The 21,299-nt window shown below is 45.4% G+C and overlaps 5 protein-coding genes and 1 long non-coding RNA gene across 10 annotated transcripts; 4 read left to right on the top strand and 2 right to left on the bottom strand.

Annotated features, from left to right (window-relative positions):
• The first annotated feature begins 1,678 nt into the window (after nucleotides 1-1,678).
• Nucleotides 1,679-3,657, top strand: LOC125984634 (5-beta-cholestane-3-alpha,7-alpha-diol 12-alpha-hydroxylase-like). Its single transcript, XM_049746680.1, has one exon. The coding sequence runs from the start codon at nucleotides 1,724-1,726 to the stop codon at nucleotides 3,254-3,256; it is 1,533 nt and encodes a 510-aa protein (XP_049602637.1). The 5' UTR covers nucleotides 1,679-1,723; the 3' UTR covers nucleotides 3,257-3,657.
• A 978-nt stretch (nucleotides 3,658-4,635) lies between these two features.
• gjc2 (gap junction protein gamma 2) lies at nucleotides 4,636-13,168 on the top strand. 2 transcript variants are annotated; one of them, XM_049746690.2, is made up of 2 exons: nucleotides 4,636-5,043; nucleotides 11,192-13,168. In XM_049746690.2, exon 2 carries the CDS (start codon nucleotides 11,221-11,223, stop codon nucleotides 12,460-12,462), a length of 1,242 nt encoding a protein of 413 aa, XP_049602647.1. In that variant the 5' UTR covers nucleotides 4,636-5,043; nucleotides 11,192-11,220; the 3' UTR covers nucleotides 12,463-13,168. The 2 variants fall into 2 exon arrangements, with proteins under 2 accessions (XP_049602647.1, XP_049602648.1); XM_049746691.2 differs by lacking the exon at nucleotides 4,636-5,043 and adding an exon at nucleotides 9,344-9,744.
• LOC137841075 (uncharacterized) lies at nucleotides 5,072-13,147 on the bottom strand. 2 transcript variants are annotated; one of them, XR_011088442.1, is made up of 3 exons: nucleotides 13,008-13,147; nucleotides 10,871-11,070; nucleotides 5,072-5,343 (listed from the first exon to the last, which is right to left on the bottom strand). It is a non-coding gene; the product is annotated as an uncharacterized lncRNA (long non-coding RNA). The 2 variants fall into 2 exon arrangements; XR_011088441.1 differs by lacking the exon at nucleotides 5,072-5,343 and having other exon boundaries at nucleotides 9,872-11,070.
• Nucleotides 13,169-13,296: 128 nt separating the features above from the next.
• Nucleotides 13,297-15,356, top strand: iba57 (iron-sulfur cluster assembly factor IBA57). Of its 3 annotated transcripts, XM_049746694.2 has the most exons (5): nucleotides 13,305-13,322; nucleotides 13,433-13,560; nucleotides 13,630-13,785; nucleotides 14,220-14,557; nucleotides 14,754-15,356. In XM_049746694.2, exons 2-5 carry the CDS (start codon nucleotides 13,445-13,447, stop codon nucleotides 15,158-15,160), a joined length of 1,017 nt encoding a protein of 338 aa, XP_049602651.1. In that variant the 5' UTR covers nucleotides 13,305-13,322; nucleotides 13,433-13,444; the 3' UTR covers nucleotides 15,161-15,356. The 3 variants fall into 3 exon arrangements, with proteins under 3 accessions (XP_049602650.1, XP_049602651.1, XP_049602649.1); XM_049746693.2 differs by having other exon boundaries at nucleotides 13,297-13,322; nucleotides 13,433-13,785; XM_049746692.1 differs by lacking the exon at nucleotides 13,305-13,322 and having other exon boundaries at nucleotides 13,333-13,785.
• Nucleotides 15,290-17,879, bottom strand: jmjd4 (jumonji domain containing 4). Its single transcript, XM_049746684.2, has 6 exons — nucleotides 17,298-17,879; nucleotides 17,068-17,233; nucleotides 16,851-16,976; nucleotides 16,485-16,752; nucleotides 16,244-16,390; nucleotides 15,290-16,099 (listed from the first exon to the last, which is right to left on the bottom strand). Exons 1-6 carry the CDS (start codon nucleotides 17,548-17,550, stop codon nucleotides 15,764-15,766), a joined length of 1,296 nt encoding a protein of 431 aa, XP_049602641.1. The 5' UTR covers nucleotides 17,551-17,879; the 3' UTR covers nucleotides 15,290-15,763.
• Nucleotides 17,880-18,062: 183 nt separating this feature from the next.
• On the top strand, nucleotides 18,063-21,116 carry snap47 (synaptosome associated protein 47). The gene is made up of 4 exons (XM_049746688.2): nucleotides 18,063-18,752; nucleotides 18,830-19,308; nucleotides 19,936-20,060; nucleotides 20,225-21,116. Exons 1-4 carry the CDS (start codon nucleotides 18,247-18,249, stop codon nucleotides 20,369-20,371), a joined length of 1,257 nt encoding a protein of 418 aa, XP_049602645.1. The 5' UTR covers nucleotides 18,063-18,246; the 3' UTR covers nucleotides 20,372-21,116.
• The last annotated feature ends 183 nt before the right edge of the window (nucleotides 21,117-21,299 follow it).

The following is a 21,299-nucleotide window of genomic DNA, read 5'->3' as shown; positions in this document are numbered from 1 at the left end:
ACGTAAACGCACAACGTTGTTTGTTGTCAGTCGCTAATGCGGGATGTAAACACAAAGAAATGCATACAAGTCAAGTTACTGGCTGCTTTGGTTATTTTTGAAATGTTGATCAGAAAAGTTGCTGCGTCATTTAAGGAAGCAGTTTATTGACTAATTCATCGACTTCAAACTACCGATCGACATGACATCATCGGTTAGCCTATTTGTGAGGCAGTGAAATTTAGTTGCTTCCTGTCGTATTTGAACTTATCATCGACTGTAATCGGAGCACGTAACTGGACTTTGGCATCGACACTTTCATATACTGTACAGTACATTTGTTCTAAGAAGCTGGCCAATCTTTTGTGATATCCACTAAATGAACCCAACAGTTCCAGCGTCATCAAACTGGGCACGACGTTCTTAAGTCATAAACTACATCTTACCCTTGATGTAATCTAAAGAATAAAACCTACTTAGTCTCAATTGACACTTAGAGTTAGTTTAGAAAAAGCCCGACACAATTCGCAACTTTTTGTCATTGAGGTTTGATGGCTACATTTCATAGCTGGACGTGACGCGTCAGCATCAGAAAGAAGTGACACATAAAGTCGAGAAGCGTGGCTTTTGTTTTGACACAGTGTTTGACAAAAAGAGGAGTCCGGCTAGATTTGTGCCAACAAAAGAAAAAAAAAAGCCCTCTGCGCCCAGCTGAGGAAAAAATGCCTTTGGGAATAACCTTTGGAAAACTGCCAAAGAAGCATTCGCAACAAGGCAGCATTACTTTAATATTAGTTGCAAAAATGTTTTGTGTTATTGTGTAAACTGAATGAATGGATTTTGGAAGGCGAGAGCCCGTCCAATCTGGTGGCTGCCTTTTCGCCTCCATCCTGCTGACAGACTTACAAAAAAAAACATGAATGGAGCTGTAGTGAAAATGATTACTAAAGAAAGTGTCAGAGTGGCGGGCAAACAATGGAGGCCTTGACGGAGGCCTGCTCTGGTCTCCTGAGAGCGCTGCCTGTACTTGGTGGGGATCGCTTTTGATGAGAAATGAGTCATTGTCTCACTTGCTGTTGTCGTGTGCGAGCACAGCACGACAATGCCTCTGTTTTGGAGTCGTTTACTCGTGACAGGTATTCGGACGGTGTGTGTGTGCTAATATTTTGGAAAGATCAGTGATTGCTACGTAATATCTGCGACCCAATTGTTGCGTCACATTTAGCTTTAGCGTAGCACTGCAAGGGCCCTTGATCAGGCTTTTGAGAATCTGCTGTGGTACTTGTTTGCATTCTCGTAGTGTGATGTCCGTTTGTTTGCATACTTGCTGGGGTCGTTGCACCTGGACTGTTTGTCATCCCACCACGGTGCAGCAGGCCACATGATAGAACAGGGTCCCATTTATCTGGTTAAAGATCCCTTGAAGAGACGAAAAATACTTAATCCTCCTGTTTATGTTTGTACTTTTGTACACCATAAATGTTCTAGGGTCATTTTTTGGTACACCAAATACTTTTACAGGTCAACATGACCCGCTGCACGTTTAACCATTACAAAAACAGAACACATTAAAAAAACATTTTATCCCTACCACAACCACTCTTCTGGTCCCTCAAGTCACAGCCAGGTCAATATGTTAATATTATATTAAAACTGAAAACTATGGGAGGGGCCAAAACAGCATTTATATTCTGGCCGTGCATCTTCTTTCCAAAGCATAATTGTTCTATCAGAGGGATCAGTCATGGGTGGGCTGGTGCTGCCAATACTTGTTGCGCTCTTCACGGCACTGATGGGAGGATTGTATCTTCTTGGGATGTTCAGACGGCAGAGGCCAGGAGAGCCCCCTCTGGACAAGGGTCTGCTCCCTTGGCTGGGCCACGTCTTGGAGTTTCGCAGGAACATGTTTAAGTTCCTGCAGAGGATGCAGGAAAAGCATGGAGAGGTCTTCACCATCCAGCTGAGCGGCTTCTATGTCACCTTCCTGCAGGACCCCTTGTCCTTTGGACCGTTCGTCAAGGAGAGCCGGGAGAAGCTGGACTTCAACAAGTACGCCAAGCAACTGGTGCACAGGGTCTTCGGCTACTGGTCACCTCACAGTGAGCATCATCACCTGCAGCAATCCAGCAACAAGTATCTGAAGGGGGACGGGTTGGAGGTCCTCACACAGGCCATGACAAACAACCTTCAGGACCTGATGCTGCACAACCTTGGCAAAGAGCAGCGTACCTGGACAGAGGATGGCCTTTTCATGTACTGCTACAATATTGTGTTCAGGGCGGGCTACCTGGCCCTGTACGGCAACGTGTCCCCCAAGTCCGAGGACGGCTTGGAAAAGGCCAAAGAGAAGGACAGGGTGGAATCGGAGGCCTTGTTCTACAAGTTCCGTGCGTACGATCAGCTCTTCCCCAACCTGACGTACGGCATCCTGCCTCCCAAGAAGAAACTGGAAGCGCGAGGGCTCCTGGAATACTTCTGGGATACTTTGGCGGTGCACAAGGTGAAGACTAAAGACAACACCAGTGGTTGGGTGTGGGAAATGCAGCAGGTGCGGGAGGAGATGGGCATGGACAAGGCCATGATCGACAGGTACATGTTACTCCTCCTGTGGGCCTCGCAGAGCAACACGGGCCCATCTGCTTTCTGGCTGCTGATGTACATCATGAAGAACCCGGACGCCATGGCAGCCGTCACAGCCGAGGTGGACCGGATCGTTCGTGAGTCGGGCCAGGAAGTGAAGCGCGGCGGGCCGTTACTGAACGTGACGTACGAGATGCTGTTGAAGACCACCATCATGGACAGCGTCGTAGAGGAGAGCCTAAGACTCCGCGCCGCGCCCCTTCTCGTCAGGGGCGTGCTCCAGGACATGTCGCTGAAGATGGCAGACGGCCGGGAGTTCCTCATCCGCAAGGGGGACAGGGTGGCGACATTCCCATACACTTGCGTGCACATGGACCCGGGCGTCCACCCTGACCCGCTGTCCTTCAAGTACGACCGCTTCCTCACTCCCGACGGGAACAAGAAGACGGAGTTTTACAAAGACGGCAAGAAGGTGAAATACTACACCATGCCCTGGGGCGCCGGCGTGTCAATCTGCCCTGGCCGCTTTTTTGCCAATAACGAGCTCAAGCAGTTCATCTTCCTCATGCTGGTCTACTTTGAGTTTGAGCTTCTGGATCCCAAAACGGAGGTCCCCGAAATAGACGTCCGGCGTTGGGGATTTGGAACCATGCACCCCGACAGAGAAGTTCCCTTCCGATACAGACTCAGATTTTAAAGATGCAATCAAGTCGGCCTGATCTACCACCATCCCAAAAAGTGGTCACCAGGCTTTCAGACATAGCATGTAAGAAGAAAAATCAGCCACCACAATTTGTCTCAGTCTGATGAATTAGCATATTGCGTCACAAAGCTAATCACTTTGCTTTCAGTCGATTGCATAGTCTAAACCGTTTTCTCCATTTGTCAGATGCAATCGTGGGCGTGCCAAATTAATAGATCATCTTTTTGCGTGCTCAATCTGGTTTGCACAAACCTTTAGTCGGACCGCTTGACATACTTGGCGGGTTTGCCTCAGGATTAAGTTGAAGATGATTATGGAAGAATGTATTTATTAAAATAATCAATAAAGCAGTTGTAATTATGTATAGATGTAACTGCTGTCAATTTGACACAGAACTGGTATGTAGTCTCATACTTTGTGTTCAGCCTAAACCTTCCTCATAAAATAAAGTATGAAAAAAAAAATACTGTGTGCTCGTGTTTCATCAGAATGGTTAATGATTGTGTGATAATTGCAAGGGCAGAAATCGAACGCAACGCACAAATAGTACCCGTCTGTGTCGCCATTATAAAATATTTTTTTACTGTACAGTCCATGTTTTCAATATCACGTTAGCATTTGCAACTGGCACACAAGTATAGAAATAAACCAGCCGCTAATTCACTAGCTACAGCCCTTTGACGCCGTGATTAGCGACTCGTCAATCAGTTGCTGCGTCATTTAAGGAAGTGGTTTTATTGACTTATTCATTGACTTCAAACTGGCGATCATCAGTTATCCAATTTGAGAGGCGGTGAGGGTTCAAAAAGTTGTTTCCTGTCGTATTTGACTTTTCATCGACTGTAATCGGTGTACGCAACTGGACTTTGGCATGGACACTTTCATACATTGTACAATACATTTGTTCCAGGAAACTGGCTAATCGTTCGTGATATCCAGTGAATGAACCCAACAGTTCTGGCGTCATCAGGCTGGGCACGACATTCTTAAGTCATGAAATAAATCTTACTCTTGATGTAATCTAAAGCACTCAAATACAACATGCACCTACTTAGTCTCCATCGTCATTCCATGTTTGTTTTCAAAAAACCCGGCACAAAAAAATTTTCGTCGACATGCACCGTACAAACTTTTTGTCATTGAAGTTTGATGGCTACATTTCATAGCTGGAACGTGACGCCTCAGCATCAGAAAGAAGTGACACATAAAGTCAAAGAAGAAGCACGGCTTTTGTTTTGACACAGTGTTTGACAAAAAGAGGAGTCCGGCTAGATTTGTGTCAACAAAAGATAAAAAAATGTCCTCTGCACCCAGCTGAGGAAAAAATGCCTTTGGGAATAACCTTTGGAAAACTGCCAAAGAAGCATTCGCAACAAATAGCAAAAAGGCAGCGTTGCTTTAACATTAGCTGCAAAAACATTTTGTGCTATTGTGTAAATTGAATGAATGGATTTTTGAAGGCCGTCCAATCTGGTGGCTGCCTTTTCGCCTCCATCCTGCTGACAGACTTCCAAAAAAAACATGAATGGAGCTGTAGTGAAAATGATTACTAAAGAAAGTGTCAGAGTGGCGGGCAAACAATGGAGGCCTTGACGGAGGCCTGCTCTGGTCTCCTGAGAGCGCTGCCTGTACTTGGTGGGGATCGCTTTTGATGAGAAATAAGCCATTGTCTCACTTGCTGTTGTCGTGTGCGAGCGCAGCGCGACAATGCTTCTGGACACTCGCTCAGCATGCTCATCCATAAAACGTACAAAAGATCACCGCTCTATCCAAGTGGACAGGTAAGAAAGGCACTTTTGGAGTGTGTGTGTGATGATATTTGGAAAGATCAGTGATTACTACGTAAAATCTGTGACCCAATTGTCGCGTCATATTTAACTTTCACGTAGAACTGCAAGAGCCCTTGATCAGACTTTTGACACGACAAAGAATCTGCCGTGGTACTTATTTGGATTCTCACAGTGTGATGTCCGTTTGTTTACATACTCGCTGGGGTCGTTGCACCTGGACTGTTTGTCATCCGACCACGGCGCAGCAGGCCACATGATAGGTCATGGTCCCATTTATCCAGTTAAAGATCCCTTGAAAGGACAAAAAATGGTTAACCCTCCTGTTTGTTTGTACTTTTGTACACCCAAAAATGTTCTCAGGTTGTTTTGTTTTGGTACACCAAAAACTTTTACAGGTCAACCAGACCTGCTGCATGTTTAACCATTAAAAATAATAATAATATTTTAAAGGGTGTCCTTTTTTCATCTTGTCCCTCAAGTCTCTCAATAAATATGATTTTTAGGCATCAGGTTGATCTATTTGTTAATTTAAAATATTGGTTTGACTAATATTTTTCATTCAAATATTTTTCAATAAATTTGAAGAGTCCTATTTTTAAAAACTCTCATAATACAGTACAAATATATTCTTTAGACGGTCTTCTCACGTCAGGAAAAACAAACTTCTGTAAACTATGGAGGAGGAGCTTCCCATCTCGTGGCCACAAGTTGCAATGACAAGAACAAAAAAGAAGCAACTCCCTTCGAGTTCTTCATAAAATTGAACTTTTTTTCAAAACCAGTCCTTAACCGTTATTTACCCTTTGTGCACTCACCGTCTGACCTTGACCTCATGTCAATGATTAACCTCAGACACGCTTATCATGGCCTTCAAAAGCTGAGTCATGCATCATCTGCTAACAAGAAACCGATATAATGTGCACATAGTAGGAGCTGTCGTTGCGTGAATAAAGTGCCAGCGAGCGAATGTGGGAGATTCCCCGTGGCGCCCCCTGCACTGTTGGTACTTCACTGAGTTGGACTGAGGCACCGAAAGAAGAAGCAGGAGGAAGAGGAGCAAGATGCAGTTAACGTTTCTCTGCTACTGCAAATGACCCTGACGAGGTCTGCCGTTCCCCCGGGCGTGCCCTTGCTTGCACCCTATGACACGGCTGGTTAAGACAAGATAATGTCAAAGATGAAGGCCGCCTCCCCCTTTACGATGTTCTGCAGGCAAAGCTTTGTTCTTGCCTTCCTTTGGATGGGAAGTTGGATTTTAGTGCCCTGATGGGAAAACATTATTAGCCACAGAAAGATGAAAATCTGACGTGGATTAAAAACTGCAAAATATGAATTTAAAGCGACGTGGAATAAAAAGCACTGTGCTGCCTTGTACAAGTGTCTACTAAATTGCCAGATATGCCAGCAGGTTGTACGCTGACTGGGCACGGTGACTCCCGTTGTCTATTTGGGTGGGAGATGTTAGAACAGCGACACGCTCACGCATGAAGCCAACAGCCCGGGCTCATGTGCGCGAGACGCAGCGCAAGTTTGCTGGCGCCCACCTCAAGGCTCTTTTCATCTCCGTCGCTTCAGTGGAGCCGGGCCTTAGTCAAACTGGCACGGGACGCGCTGGGCCCGCGGGTAGGATAGGCTCGGCTGAGAAAACGAGGAGCCAGATGAACAAATGAGATAGGACTGCCACCACTCTCAGGCAGCCTATGGGATACACCCCCCCCCCCCCCCCCTTGACACCCCTTCTCCCATCTCTCGGCGCCCCTCCCACCCAAACATTTTAATGATAGTGCCACACAGCACAGGCGGCGCGGGAGCAGTTGCATGTTCTGGTGTCTTGTGTCACTCTTCTCCGAGGGTGGGGGGGGCATTTCCGAGTCACATGGGGGCAGCTCGATCCGTTACATAAACGCAGACCTCCACAGCCCCGCAGTCTGCTCGCATCAACTCTGCTCAGCGCAGCCGTGTGGCTTAAAAAAAAAAAGACGTGATGACATTGGCGGCGGCCAAGGAGAGTTGTCGACATCTTCGTTGGGCTACGCTGCCAACGCTCACAGCTCACACTGACCTCTTAAAGGTGAAGCACGCTTGAAAAACAACAATGCCGAGGCCTGTCTCCTAGGGGGGTCCTATTAAAAAATTATTCTTATTCCAAAGTTATCCAAATCATTTTACAACTTTTTTACAATATATTTGACTTTATTCATTTAATTTTATGACTCCTCACTCATAGCATTCTACTTTTTTTTGGAAGAAAATTGTAATTGCTCATTATTTGAACATTTTTACGCAATATGTTTGGGTGACAACACATAATAGCGACATTTGCTTTCCACCCCCCCCAAATATAACCTTATGAATATTCAAGAGTGCCGTTTGGGTGCAGCACGTTGCCAGCCAGACCTTGGATGGCGAGCAATGTCAACGCATGTCTTATAGGAGAAAAGCTGCGGGCGCTTCAATCAATAGTTATCAACATGAAGCACGCTGTCCCAAAGCTAGACCAGCCCGAATTATCAAAGGACAACAGAGTGAGTGTCTCTGTTGTCATTGCTCCGAATCTGCTGCTAGTTGGGCTTGGAGCCACTTTGACTTTTCGGAGGGTTTGGAGACAGAGAAACTGGTTCGATGACTGGCCGTTCGATTAGGTACATTTGCACTGTCTGAAGAGATTCAATATGAGATAGATAATTTGGAATTTTCTGGTTTAAAAAAAACACAACAGGTGAGTTTTGGTTGATCCTGTCAGAGTGGTTTTCATTTAATGACCGATGATCATCAAACATCAAACACATCTGGTCGTTCTGACTCAGCTATGTTTGATTCTCGCAAAGTGCCAGGTGTGCATTTTCATTCAAATCGTTTTATTTCCTCTTCTCTTATTTTATTCATGACATCAAATTGGCTTTCCAAATTCCAAAATGCCAATGGCAAAAAATGTTCATTTTTCTGATCAGTGCAGGGTGAAACAAAAGGTTAACGCCTCCCCTCCCGTATGTGCTCTATTTCAAGCGAGGATGTTGGTGTCAGTATCGTGTTTCATTAAATCACTGCGACCTGCGAGTGTTAATCGTCCGTCACGGGCAGCCACTTCCACTTACTGTCGAGGAACACTCACTCAAAGCGACGTTGACTTTGACTGCCTCGCAATGTTCACTTATCAGCCATCTGCGTCGTTTGGACGAGGCGAAGATTTTGGGAAGAAGCAGCAGGGAGAAAAGTGTTGAAAGTTGAAGGGAGGGAGAAAGATTAGCCAACCACGTGCTTATTTGTCCCCGCGGGATTGCACATGTCAAAATCCCCACTGCTCACTCCAGCAGCGTGGCCCGTCTTCTTACCGGGGGTGCTAGCTACGCCACATCTCCTTCGTCACACGGAGAGGGCAGCCTGCGAGGCCACGAGTCCCGCAGGCCCGCGTGGCTTTTCTTTGGACTGGAAACTACTCAGACAGCGCTAAGATCCTCTCGTCTTGTTGCTTCTCCACTGACAAATCTGAGACAATCACGCTGATGTGATGTTACAATCTGCGGGTGGTGCAGATTCCTAAAGTCACTTTTTTTTTCAGAGGTTATTTGCGGAAAATTCATTAGTCCGCTGTTTTTGTCGTCTGGCTAAAGCAATAAAAGTATTATCCTGTTTTGATGGCATCTAGTGAAGCATTTTTCTGCCTCCCAATCAATTTAGTTTTAAGCATTATATGGCCACTGTGACGATGACCAGATACAAGCTGGATACAAAACCGCCATCTGTCAATTTGACTTTTGACGGATCCCTTCCCGAATATGACAGCAAGCTTGTCCATGCTCCAAGATGGAAGATGTAAATATTATCATTATGACGTGACTGAGCGGATCTGCACTCAAGCCTCTCATGTCTCTAAAATCTGAGACGTGTCTATTTTTTCTGTTTCGGGCACGGCGCTACGCTTCGGCCTGAAAACTCAGCCATTAGTGACCTCAGTTGTCCAAATCCTAATTTTCAATTTTCCGTTAAATAAACACAAATTCATTCTTGCAATATTGCGATTCCCCCCCCCCCCCCCCCAAGCAAATATATATTTACTCTTGTAATATTTTAACAATCTCATTTTGTAAAAGCTTCATTTTAATTTCAATTAAAACCAGGCAGCATTTTAAGGTAAAGGCAACATGACTCTTATTGAGCCTGGTCAGATTGCACAGGTGTGTGTGTAGCTTAAGCTATAAGGAGAGAGATGGCGAGAGAGTGAAAGAGCGAAGGAGTGAGGTGTATATATACAGAGAGAGAGAGCGAGTGAGAGAGAGGAGAGAAAACGTGAGGAACCCTCATGGTCTGTGTTACAAATGTTGCACATGAACGCCAAGTGTGTGGGAATGAACACGCTCCCTCACGTCGCTGTTCATATCATTCAGCACTACCATATTCTTGCATCTCAACTCTTGAATGAGGGTCTTCTGCCAGAGGAGGATTTTTTTCCCATTGTTCTTCCTTTTTATTAGTAAGACTTCCGACATGCTCAGAAAGCCGGTGTAACAGAATCCAGACACAGGCAAGAATGTGAGGAAGAAAAAACGATCCAAAAAGAAAGTCTAACGTGTTTTTGGAGGGTTTTGAAGGGGTCTGGGACTTTAGGATGGAGGTGGTGTTCTACGCCCTGGATTGGGCAGGAGACCTAAAGGGGGATCTTTAGGACGGGAAATGCATTTGCCACTTCTCCAGGTGGGTTTTTTGTTTTCAGAAGATCTCTTTGTAAAAATCGCATAAATTACTGTAGTCACATAAATTGACATGCATATACATTGTTGCATTTTGTTCAAGATGTCCATCGGAAAACAAAGATGTGGAGTAATAGTTGGTTCTTTATTTGCAAGACCTTGGGTTGATGAAACAACGTCATAGTTCCAATCAGAAGGCTTTATAGTGTCCACAAGCAGGAATAAGGTATAGGGAGGGGAAAAGAAGGAAAAACATATATAAGGCAGACATTTGTTGTTATCTTCTGACTGTCCTGTTATCTACTGAATGTTTTGTATCTGTGCTCTGATGGAGCAACTATGTTTGCATAAATTAATAAGAGTATTTACACATTGCTATGGCTCCCTCTTCAACATATAGTATTGATATCAACTACCTGATCATAAAATAGCAAAAGAATACATAGTATAGCAGTTAGAGTTCAATAGGCATCTATGGAGGTCCAATAAAACAAACGGGGTTCATATGACAATTTTTTAGCTTGGCTGTTATTTGCAATGGCGCTGAACCGCACTGCATCACACTGTGACCTAAAATTCGGTTTCGTCATTTCGAACATGGGGGAGGCCAAATTTAAATGCCTTAATTTTTGACACAAATCACTCAGTAGGTTCTAAAGATTTAGAAAATCCATATGAACAGTGAATATTGTTTAATTTTATTTTTAAATCATATAATTTTCAAATCTAATTTGTATTTTAGTAGATTATCATTAAAACCTTTTTTAATTATTAGTTATTTCTTTATGTACTTTATCATCTGCAAACAATATTACAGAGGTCTACTACTGTTCACGTTGACCTTGAAAAAATTGTTGAGGACCCCAACATTTTAAGTATAACAATTTCCGTAAAATACTTAAATATTTTGAATATTTGTCACAGTATTTTTTTTAATAATAACACATTGTGCTCATTTTAGAATAATGTAGACTAAAAGTCTGTTTAAATGACTCAAAGCTCTCCTTGCGCGGTTTTGGATGACATCAGCTGACCTCAAGCGCGTCGTAGTCACTTTAAAGTTGAAATTTGTATGGAAGTATTCATGGCGAGGCGGCCCCGCATGTCATGCCATCCTGAGGCACACTTACCCACCATTGATGCCATCTGTCTCCACGAGGCCAAAGGCTTCCCCAGTGTCGGCAGTGCTGGATCATAGGGGATGTGCGGGGGTGAGGGGGACTGTTGGGTCACGCCAGAGCCTCTCCTGTTCCCTCAGATGGCAGGGGAGATGGCACATCCCACGCCGGGGAGCCGTGAACTCAGAGAACTCATCGTCGCGTCAAAGAGACTGTGAAGAGAAAGAAGGCCAAATATTTTTTCTCCACTGCTCAAAAAGTAGCATGCTACCAATGAAAAGCAAAAGATTTCAAGTTCCTACATTTAATGACTGTTTTTTCTTCTCGCCACAGACTCTGGTTGAAAAGGTAGCAAGGGCAACATGAGTTGGAGCTTTCTCACGCGTCTGCTCGAAGAGATCCACAACCACTCCACGTTTGTGGGCAAAGTATGGCTGACCGTGCTCATCATCTTCCGCATCGTGCTCACGGCCGTCGGGGGGGAGTCCATCTACTCAGACGAGCAGACCAAGTTCACTTGCAACACCAAGCAGCCGGGTTGTGACAACGTGTGCTACGATGCCTTTGCGCCGCTCTCCCATGTGCGCTTCTGGGTCTTTCAGATCATCATGATCTCCACACCCTCCATCATGTACATGGGCTACGCGATCCACAAGATTGCTCGCTCCTCCGAGCTGGAGCGGCGAAGGGGTCACAGGATCCGCAAAAAGCCGCCGGCTCACTCGAGATGGCGGGGAAGTCACCATCTGGAGGACGTCTTGGAGGGGGAAGATGATGACGCGGAGCCGATGATCTACGAAGACACGCTGGAGGGTCCCGAGTCCAAAACCGAGCTGGCGAAAGAGCAGCCAAAGCACGACGGTCGCCGAAGAATCCTTCAAGAGGGGCTGATGCGGATCTATGTCCTTCAGCTCTTGTCACGAGCCGTCTTTGAGATTGCTTTCCTTGCGGGACAGTACCTCCTGTATGGCTTTCAAGTTAGACCTTCCTTTGTGTGCAACCGGATCCCCTGTCCGCACCGAGTGGACTGCTTTATCTCCAGGCCCACTGAGAAAACAATCTTCCTTCTCATCATGTATGTCGTAAGCTGCCTCTGCCTCATCTTGAACGTTTGCGAGATGCTTCACCTGGGAATCGGCACTTTTCGAGACACCCTGCGCCTCAAGAGGAACCGGGGTCGGCGGAGTTTCGGCTACCCCTTCTCCCGCAACATCCCTGCCTCCCCTCCCGGATACAACCTTGTGATGAAGACAGACAAGTCCAGCAGGATGCCCAACAGTCTCATCACCACCCACGAGCAGAACATGGCCAACGTGGCCCAGGAGCAGCAGTGCACCAGTCCAGACGAGAACATCCCCTCCGACCTGGCGAGCCTTCACCGCCACTTGCGGGTGGCCCAGGAACAGCTGGACATGGCCTTTCAGACATATCAAACGAAAAATCACCAGCAGACCTCCAGAACCAGCAGCCCCGTGTCCGGGGTGACCATGGCGGAGCAAAATCGTGTCAATACGGTTCAGGAGAAGCAAGGTGCCAGGCCCAAGGCAGCCACGGAGAAAGCAGCCACCATTGTAAAAAATGGAAAAACTTCTGTCTGGATCTAAAATATTTTCTATTTTAACAGTTCTGTATTAAGGACTGCACTTGAAGACCTGCGCTACTTTGGACAACAATCAGATCATTTTAAGGATTACAGAACATAGAGGAGAAAACTGTCTAGAATTGTCATTATTATCTTCCAGTGTCATTTTGTGCTTTAACATGCAACTAGTTGGTTGTCTCTAACTTGACTAAATAGAAACCAAGAGTGTTACGAGCAATTCATTGACTGCTGCCAAGCTGGATTTATTAGCCGAATTCTTGGGAGGGATGACTGCTGATTGTTTTTGGAAAGAAGGGTATAATATGAATGGGTTTGACTTTGATCGTGTTGCTGGAACCAGATTACATGTGACATATTTTGAGAAAGAATCATCATGTTCCTGAATGCTCTCCTGCTAACAGAACCATTCGTTTTCAGTCACTGCATGACCCCCCCACACACACAAAAAATCACATTTTAAAAAGCAAGATAAATTGTTAATTTATACCATCTTTTTGCTATCTAAAGGAGATGCATGCTTTACATAGGTTACAATAGAGAACCCACCTTTAGCAAAGAAACTACAGATCCTTATGTTGTGCTTTAAAAATGGATTTTAACGTTTAATCCTGCCTTCACGTTTATCATTCATCAAAGTGCCTCAAACTTTTCAAGACTGTTCTTGTATTTTCCTCTGGAAAAGAAAATAAAGTTATTGGTTAACTCTGTGTTTCCCGCAGTTATTTATGAGCCAGAAGAGTTGGACATTTAGTTTAAGGAGCTAATAAAAACAAGTGTGACTTGACTTGAGTCATCCTGACGAAGCACTTATTGACATCTCACTCTACCACGTGCTCCACTATCATCACGGAGCAAAGGATTGTGGGTATACAAAATGGCGACCTCTGTAATGTCCTATAATGTGTAGCTGCCCACAACTCTTATTTAACTAAGCCGACTCTCGTTTTTTTTTTTTTTTTTTCCTCACGCAGTACACTGTCACCATGAAGCTATCTTGTATCGTGAGGCGGGCGCTCACCTTCAGCCATCGCTTCAGCATCGTCGCGAGCAAAAACACCGGCTTCGGTGTTTCGCCTCGAGCGGGTCTCCGGGTGATGAGGTACAGCCAGGCGGCGATTGACGAGCCGGCCGCGCCGGTAAAGCTCGCGTGCTACTGCTTGGACCACAGGGCGCTAGTCCGGATCCAGGGAGCCGAAGTTAGCGCCTTCCTTCAGGGGCTGGTTACCAACGACGTGTACAAGTTGGAGGAGGCCGCTGTCGGGGCCATGTACACTCATATGCTCAACGTACAAGGGAGAACGCTCTACGACATCGTGATGTATAGGTGAGTGGCGGGAATTATGGTGCGTTTGGTGAAAACTCGGTAATTTTTTAACGTTATGTCCCTCCATCCATCCATGAGATGTACCACTTGTCCCCACGGGGGTGGCGAGTGAACGATATGTTTGAAATAAATAACGTAAACCTGGCTAGTAGTACACATGTATAGTATGTATCTGTATAGTAAATAATGTTACATCATAGTCTACTTAGGTTTACTTGGAATGCAACTTATTGGGATCGTCAGACATTTCGGACAAAAGTCCTAAGACCCGAGTTGGATCGTTCCTATTTATAGCAATGGACACAGCATTTAATAGTGTGGGTAGTCCTGCACTTTGTCTCACAGTTCCCATGTGGAGTCTTCATGTTCTGTCGATAGTAAGATAAAATGGACATTGAGAATGATTTTTCTCTTGTATTTTCTTCCATGCATAGGGCACCGGGAAGTGGGGTCCTCCTGGAGTGTGACAGCACCATGACGGATTCACTTCTGAGACACCTCAAAATCTACAAGATCCGCAGGAAGGTCGACATTAATTCGTGTCCAGACCTTTTCGTGTGGGCTGTGCTGCCCTTGCAACAAAATTGCAGCCAACGTTTGGGAAAGCCCGAGCTCTCCTCGCCGGAAAAGGCCATTGCATGGGAAACGGACCCTCGGACACAGGACATGGGCTGGAGATTGGTTCTGGAAAGTCAAGTGGACCCTTTAGATGTGATCCCGTCATGTCAGAAAGGAGACACGGAGGAGTACAACAAGCATCGTTATTCCATAGGTAAGTGCTAAATATTTTTTAATAGTGTTTAAAAATATATTATTATTGGTAGCAATATATGCAGATTTCGTTGAGGTTCGTTTGAATAAATATAAATTTTTTTTTATGAATAATTATGAGTAGCCCTTTTCTTCTCGTGAGGAATGTGAACTATTAAAGCATGTCTTCTTTGTTGTTTGTTGTCATTGTTGTCTAGGACTTCCAGAGGGAGTGAAAGACCTTCCGCCAGGGGTGGCGCTACCACTGGAATCCAACTTAGTCTACATGCAAGGCATCAGTTTCAGCAAGGGCTGCTACATCGGCCAGGAGCTGACAGCCAGGACTCATCACACCGGCGTGATCCGCAAGCGTCTCATGCCAGTGCGCTCGTCGGCGCCCATCCAAGGCCTGGAGGAGGACGCCGCTCTACAAACGCAGTCGGGCAAGCCGGCCGGGAAGCACCGTGCGGGACTGGGACATCAGGGACTAAGCCTGATCCGCCTGGCTCACGCTAAGGAGGTGTTGACGGTCAAATGCGCCGACAGCACCCAAGTGATGCTCGAGGCCTCTGTGCCCGACTGGTGGCCTGAAGACGAGAAAAGCGACTCGCAAGCTTCCATGTGACTTGCATGAATGCTGCTGACACATTTCAAATGGAAGCCTCAAGTGCTGTTTTAAGGTCACAACTTGGACTATTTATTTTTAAAGGGCAAATGATGAGATTGACACGTGCAATTCACAGCGACAAGTCAATCATGTCATGAAACGTCTAGAGTTTTAATTAAATGGTGTATGAAATAAATATTTCATAAGTATCAAAGTGCCTTCAAATGTTATGTTTTCGTTTGCATTCAAGCTATATCCAAGATGCCTAACTGCATAAATAAAGTGGCAAAACAATGCAAGGCCATTGAGGTTTCAGAAGTAATGAAATATGATTCTATGTTTTGCTGATATTTAAACAACCAACTTCTGCTAGCTACCACCTACATCTGAATTTTGCCTGTTACCACTCACACTGAACCAAGATCCACTATTTTCAAACAACAGCTGGGTCACCCTGAAGAACTACCATCTAAAAGTAAGTAGAAGTGAAGCGCTACCTTAACAGTTGAAAATAAAATCTATGCTTTTACTTTTTTCATGGATATGAGCTTGGTTTAGACTCCGGGGCTTAATAAGTAATCGCCTTCTTGCACCTAAAATGTCTGCATTCCACTTAACCTCTCAGTCTTGATAAAGAAGATGCTGCCCCCTGGTGGACTGTATAGTGTCCCGAATTTGCTGCAAAAGCGTTTCCGGCTGCACGGCGGATGCCGAGTGGTTGAGAAGCTTGAAATCCTCATTACACAGCAGGAGCTCCAGGATGTGGGCCACGCGTTGCAAGTCGAAGGCCGCGTGGTAAGGCCCGAGGGTGACAAGCACCTCCGAGAGGTGGCGCGGGTAGTCGGCGCCGTCTCCGGAGGGGCGGGCGTTCAGGAAAGTCATGCGGTTGTCTGCCACGATTTTGAGGAACGACGCAAACTCCCCATAGTCGATGCCGGAGCAGGCCTTCATAATGACCTGAAGTGAAACATAAAACAACTCAATTTGGGGTCTTGAGTCTCTGGACCTTCTCACCACCTCACATAATTTCCTACATATGTAACTTCTTTTGAAAATGGACCAATTTCGGAGTCGTACTGTTTTGGAAATGGCGCTTTGTACCTGACAGTGCTGATGCCATGAATCCATTGTGTTCCTCCACTCGCTGATCTCTTTCTGCACCGAAGACAGCTCGTTCTGCAAGAACTGCCACATGATGTCCACGTTGCAGCCGTTCAGCCAGTTGTGATTGATGGAAATGGTGTCCTCCTACAAGAACATGTCATGAGACACAATTTGTATAAAAACAATCAAAAAGTACACGTGACATAATACATCATCTATTATTATCATTTGTGCATACCAGATTATAAACCTGATGGTGCCATCCGCTGGGCACAAAAATAATTTCACCAGCCTCCTGGATGATCTCGAGCGGTTGGCAGGCCTCCAGGGAGTGAGGGAAAAGGCTCCTGTCGCGAAGCTCTCCCAATGTAACGTCATAGGGGAGGTTGCCGTGCGTGTCTCTCAGGAACTCCTCCTGTCCGGGAGGATACAGCAGCCATTTCTTCCTGCCGCAGATGTTGGCCGACCAACTGTACGAGCGGAACACGTCGGCATGGAACGGCGTCCTGTGAGCAACGGCCGCGAGAATGTTTAGCCACAAAAAATGTCGCGACAACTCTCACTTAATATGAATGGCAAATTCATACGTCTCCAAAATCCTTACCAGGATCCCTTGGGCCCCATGTAGACAAATCGGTAGTCATCCACTTCAAGTGTGTCCCAGTATTCATTCAGCCAATCAGATGTAAAGAAGATAGGGGTGGTGTAAACGTGATGATCCGGAAAGTCCCTATGACAATATTATGCATTCATTCAAAAAAAGACTACTTTAGAATATGGGTTGCTATATGCTTGTATATTACATATGCATTGCATTGTACCTGGACATGTGCCAGTCTTTAAGATAGAGACATCCTTTAGGGGACGAATGTCCATTCTGGATGTGCTCCTTCCAGTACTGGATGAATTCTTTAAAAGGCATCACTTGTTTGGGGTTTGCATTGTATTCTTTTGCGTTGCAGTTGGCCACAGGAACAGGAGTCTCCCCTGAGAGGAAAAACAAAGGTTTAAAACTAACGACAATATATTATTATTATTCATTATTATTTACCAAATTCCTGCAGCAGCTTCTGGAAATGAGGCTTGCCCTCCTCGGTCACCCATTCTTTCCTACACTTCCACTCCTCGGTAAATCGCTTGGAGAAGACGCACGGGTGATTGGGGAGCAGGTATCTTTTGAAGAATTTGGAGTAGGACAAATCATTATCGATGTAGTCGACGAAATGCGACGAGCAGAACTGGTCGTAGGACTGTCGAGGGATTTTGACCAGACTGCAGCAGTTGCGGTAAGCATCCCTGTCCATGGTGATGAGAACATTGGGCGAGATCGAGATTTTTTTCCCCCCAACAAATTAAGAAAAAACATTTAGTTTAAACATATAAGTGAAATAGTCCAAGAATTGTTCCGTGAAGGTGACGTCATACACTCCCCGGCAAAGAAAAAACACATCCATATCGTTGCACTTAATTTACTACGCTGTAACTAATATTCTTGCAGCGACTGTAGTACTCGTTCTAAAATTTCATTTCAGAAATAATAATGATGAAAACACTGTCTTTGCTAGCCGAAATGTTTCTCCCAAAGCATTGCCGCAGTGGACCATTATCTCAGTGGATTTTCAAGTCGGACAGTAAACAGTGCAACACGATTTATAATGACGTCACTTCCGTTTTGGTAAACGCGCTAAACATTAAATATTTACTATAACAGAAATATTATCAAATTGACGTAAAAATACTTTTTTTAAACATATTAAGATTTACTTTACAGGAAGGCAAATTTGTCAAATATAATGTCGAACACAATAATCAGCTACACAAATAATTACGTCACTTCCTTGATAAACATACGCAGCAAAACAAGGTAGAACGTTTCGGAATTTCCATGAGTGCTGTTATTTTTAATGTGTTAAGGTTTGAGAACGCTTGAGCTCATTTAAGGAAAGAGCGTTGTGTCCATGTGAGCTGCAGGACCGAAAGCTCGCTCATCAACTTCCATAATGAGCCAAGAAGCTCCCATCCACAACTGGCCCGGCTCCTACTACCTCACCTCGGTCAAGAGATGGGAGAACGGCACGCTGTCCCTGAGCCGAAGCGCGGTGCGTTTCGTCTCGAACCAAACCAAGGAAACCCTCGCCAGTTTCCGCCTCTCCCGCATCATGGAGATAAAAATGGAATCATCTAGTTTCATCTTCAGCACTCTGACGGTGCTGGAGGAGGGTAATGTCAAGCACTGGTTCGGCTCCCTCAAACCCAACCGGGTGGTGGTGTACAACGTGATGGAGCACTTTTGGAGAGAGCGTCTGCTGTCCCCCTCCGGCATGGAGACCAGAGGTGGGGTCACCGGGAATGAGCCCTCCAAGGGCCAGGAGCTTATCAACCTCGTGGCCGGGGCCCAGAGACGATTGGAGGACACCGGGAGGGTTCTCAGCTACCAGGGGGAGCAGTTTGATAGCATGATGCAAGGCCTGGAGAAGATGGACTCGGACCTGGGAGTGGCTGATAAGTAGGGCTTTTTTTCTTTTACCAGTGCAAAAATATAACCATCTTAACATTGTACAATATCTCCTATTTTTTCTGCAGACTTTTGTCAGAACTGGAATCTCCTTCCTGGTGGCCTTTCAGTAAACTCCCATGGAAGATCCAGCAGGAAGCAAAGGCGGAGGTCGCGGCCCAGGCCGCTGCCACATCCAAAGCGTCTGCGCGTAGCAAAGTGATCGCCACCATCCCAGCCGTGGTATCCAAAGACGGCGACTGCGACTTGAAGCCCGGCTTCTTGGTGATTCTGCCGTCCTCCCTGGAGGTCCACGACGCCTGCTGCTTGCTGCACCGCTTCGACCGCAGCGAGGTGGATGAGATCCGCGTGCATAGCCCTTACGAGATCACGGTGCGGCAGCGCTTCATCGGCAGGCCCGATGTCCGCTGCCGGCTGCTGTCGGCTAAGATGCCAGAGGCGCTGGCTGTGCTGGAGATGCAGTACAAGAAGAAGGTGGAGTTTTCTGCAGAGTACACTGCCTTTCGGGCCACACCTGCTTCGTCACCGTGTGACACGGACACAGCCGGTGAGGAACAAACTCGAGTCAAAGTGAAATGGAACAATTACAATTTCTCCAAATTGCTTTGCCTGGTCAATCAAAAAAATGGTCAAAATACAGAGCAATTGACAACTCTAGCGAGTACAATAAAATAGTGATGGGAAAATGAAGCTTCATGAACCAGTTGTTGTATTCTTTGGCTCCTCTAGATGGCAATGTTGGTTTAGTGAGGGTCGGTGGGCTTTCAGCTCTTCGGTGAACAGAAAGTGCCATCTAGAGGTCTAAGTAAACACAACAACGGGTTCATGGATCATCTTGAAGCTTCATTTGCCCATCATTACAGTAAAACACTGGAATAGGGCTGTCACTATTGGGTATGTTTAGAATTACATTACATTGTTTATTCCATAGGTGATTTGAATAATCTGATCCAATACCCTTATTTTTTTTGAATGGGCTTCTAAACTTGGACCGCTTCTCTATTTTAGAAAGGAAGAGCACAAACTTTGGCCAACCCTGGTTGATTCCACTGTTTCACCACTTAGTGGCAGTGTAGCTCTATCATTAAACACCAGCACACATCTGGAAAGCCCTCCTGCTTGGCACAAAAAATGCAGGCACTCTTTTAGTACCTCTCCACCTGCCCCACCTCAGGTTTTCTGCACGGGTGCCAGGAGATCGAGGTCCCCATGGAGATCCCGGCGGGGGATCTGTCCCAGCTGCAGGTGCACGTCCTCCAGCCTGCCGTGAGCCAGGCCGAAGCCCAGGAGCTCAAGCAGGTGACTAACACGTGTGGGGGGAAAAAAATCACCATAACCAGGGTTATAAATTCTATTATCATCAGATTTTATTTCAGTTTGAGTTTTCATTCAATGTTCATTTGCTTTTCAGAAGGGATTTGTTGAAAAGACAGATTTGGAGAAAAGTGCGTATGTGTGTGCAGATGCTGCTCCAGCTGAAGAGCTTGGCCCTGGAGGCAGAGACGGAGCTGGAACGTCAGGACGAAGCGCTCAACACCCTGAGCAACTCTGCCGATAAAGCCTCCATGGCCATCGGGGAGCACACCTGCCGCATGAGGAGACTGCTGTAGACGCTGAGTCAGAGACGGACAGACGGACCAAGCGTCAACGTGGTGCGGTAGGGAACTTCCAAAAACTTGAAAGATTGATGAGAAACTGTTGGCACTTTGAAAGACATTTGTTACCTTTTAGAAACATTTTATGTTGGGCGATGTGTCCACAATTGCTCCTAATTTCTTGCTACTTCCATCTTGTTTGGTCAAGAGTTGATTTTCAAAGTATTGGCTTTCATCAACATCTGTAATTGGTCCGTTCGAACGAGAACAGTTCTATACACTAGGTAAGCAATATACAGTTATTAATTGCGTAAAATAGGGTTGGGGAACATATGACTCATCAAATATATCCATGTTGCACAAAGCACACTCTCCCGAGGAGACTATAGCATATGCGCCATTGGATACACAACTCCCTGCTCCTTTAGCGTCATTGTCAAGAACTACAACATGTTCGAGTAAAATAATGTGAGATGTGCACCAAGTGTTGCATGTGTAGAAGACAATGAAGTTTTCACAAGCTGACCAATGTGTAAAGGACTCACATATGCATAATCATATTGTAATTGTTGTCTGTCTGCTACGTTTACATAAACAAAATTTTTATAATCCGATCAGAGTTCGGATTAAAATGATGATGCACTGTTTTCATGGACACTAAAAATGTAAACGTAGCCACTGTGAATGTGATTTATCTGTTCCATGTGCTGTATACAATCCGCAAATAAAACCTTGATAAATTCATTTCAAAACTTCAAAAGTTTCAGTGTAGTTTCAACTTTTCCTAACATTAAAGGTGATCCAGGAATTTCTGGTGAATGCTGGCCATATGTGCCAACAGTCTGCCCAACCTGGTATTTCAAAACATTTGCAAAATGTGCTTTTTAGTTTCAGTTATTGCTCTTTTTCTCTTAAACACTCATATTTATTTTAATACCAAAAA

This window comes from Syngnathus scovelli, chromosome 17 (assembly GCF_024217435.2).
Source record: "Syngnathus scovelli strain Florida chromosome 17, RoL_Ssco_1.2, whole genome shotgun sequence".
In the NCBI taxonomy this organism is placed as follows: Eukaryota; Metazoa; Chordata; class Actinopteri; order Syngnathiformes; family Syngnathidae; genus Syngnathus; species Syngnathus scovelli.
The sequence above is the reverse complement of the archived record's forward strand: the minus strand, read 5'-3'. Positions and strand labels throughout refer to the sequence as shown.

Bases quoted from the DNA above. Each gene is read 5' to 3' on its own strand.
- LOC125984634 (XM_049746680.1), top strand. From the start codon at position 1,724: ATGGGTGGGCTGGTGCTGCCAATACTTGTTGCGCTCTTCACGGCACTG.
- gjc2 (XM_049746690.2), top strand. From the start codon at position 11,221: ATGAGTTGGAGCTTTCTCACGCGTCTGCTCGAAGAGATCCACAACCAC.
- iba57 (XM_049746693.2), top strand. From the start codon at position 13,445: ATGAAGCTATCTTGTATCGTGAGGCGGGCGCTCACCTTCAGCCATCGC. The intron at 13,786-14,219 runs GTGAGTGGCGGG...TTCCATGCATAG, and splicing joins TACGACATCGTGATGTATAG to GGCACCGGGAAGTGGGGTCC. The intron at 14,558-14,753 runs GTAAGTGCTAAA...ATTGTTGTCTAG, and splicing joins CAAGCATCGTTATTCCATAG to GACTTCCAGAGGGAGTGAAA.
- jmjd4 (XM_049746684.2), bottom strand. From the start codon at position 17,550: ATGGACAGGGATGCTTACCGCAACTGCTGCAGTCTGGTCAAAATCCCT. The intron at 16,977-17,067 runs GTACAATGCAAT...ATATTGTCATAG, and splicing joins AAAGACTGGCACATGTCCAG to GGACTTTCCGGATCATCACG. The intron at 16,753-16,850 runs GTAAGGATTTTG...CGTTGCTCACAG, and splicing joins ATGGGGCCCAAGGGATCCTG to GACGCCGTTCCATGCCGACG.
- snap47 (XM_049746688.2), top strand. From the start codon at position 18,247: ATGAGCCAAGAAGCTCCCATCCACAACTGGCCCGGCTCCTACTACCTC. The intron at 18,753-18,829 runs GTAGGGCTTTTT...TTTTTTCTGCAG, and splicing joins GACCTGGGAGTGGCTGATAA to ACTTTTGTCAGAACTGGAAT. The intron at 19,309-19,935 runs GTGAGGAACAAA...GCCCCACCTCAG, and splicing joins GTGTGACACGGACACAGCCG to GTTTTCTGCACGGGTGCCAG.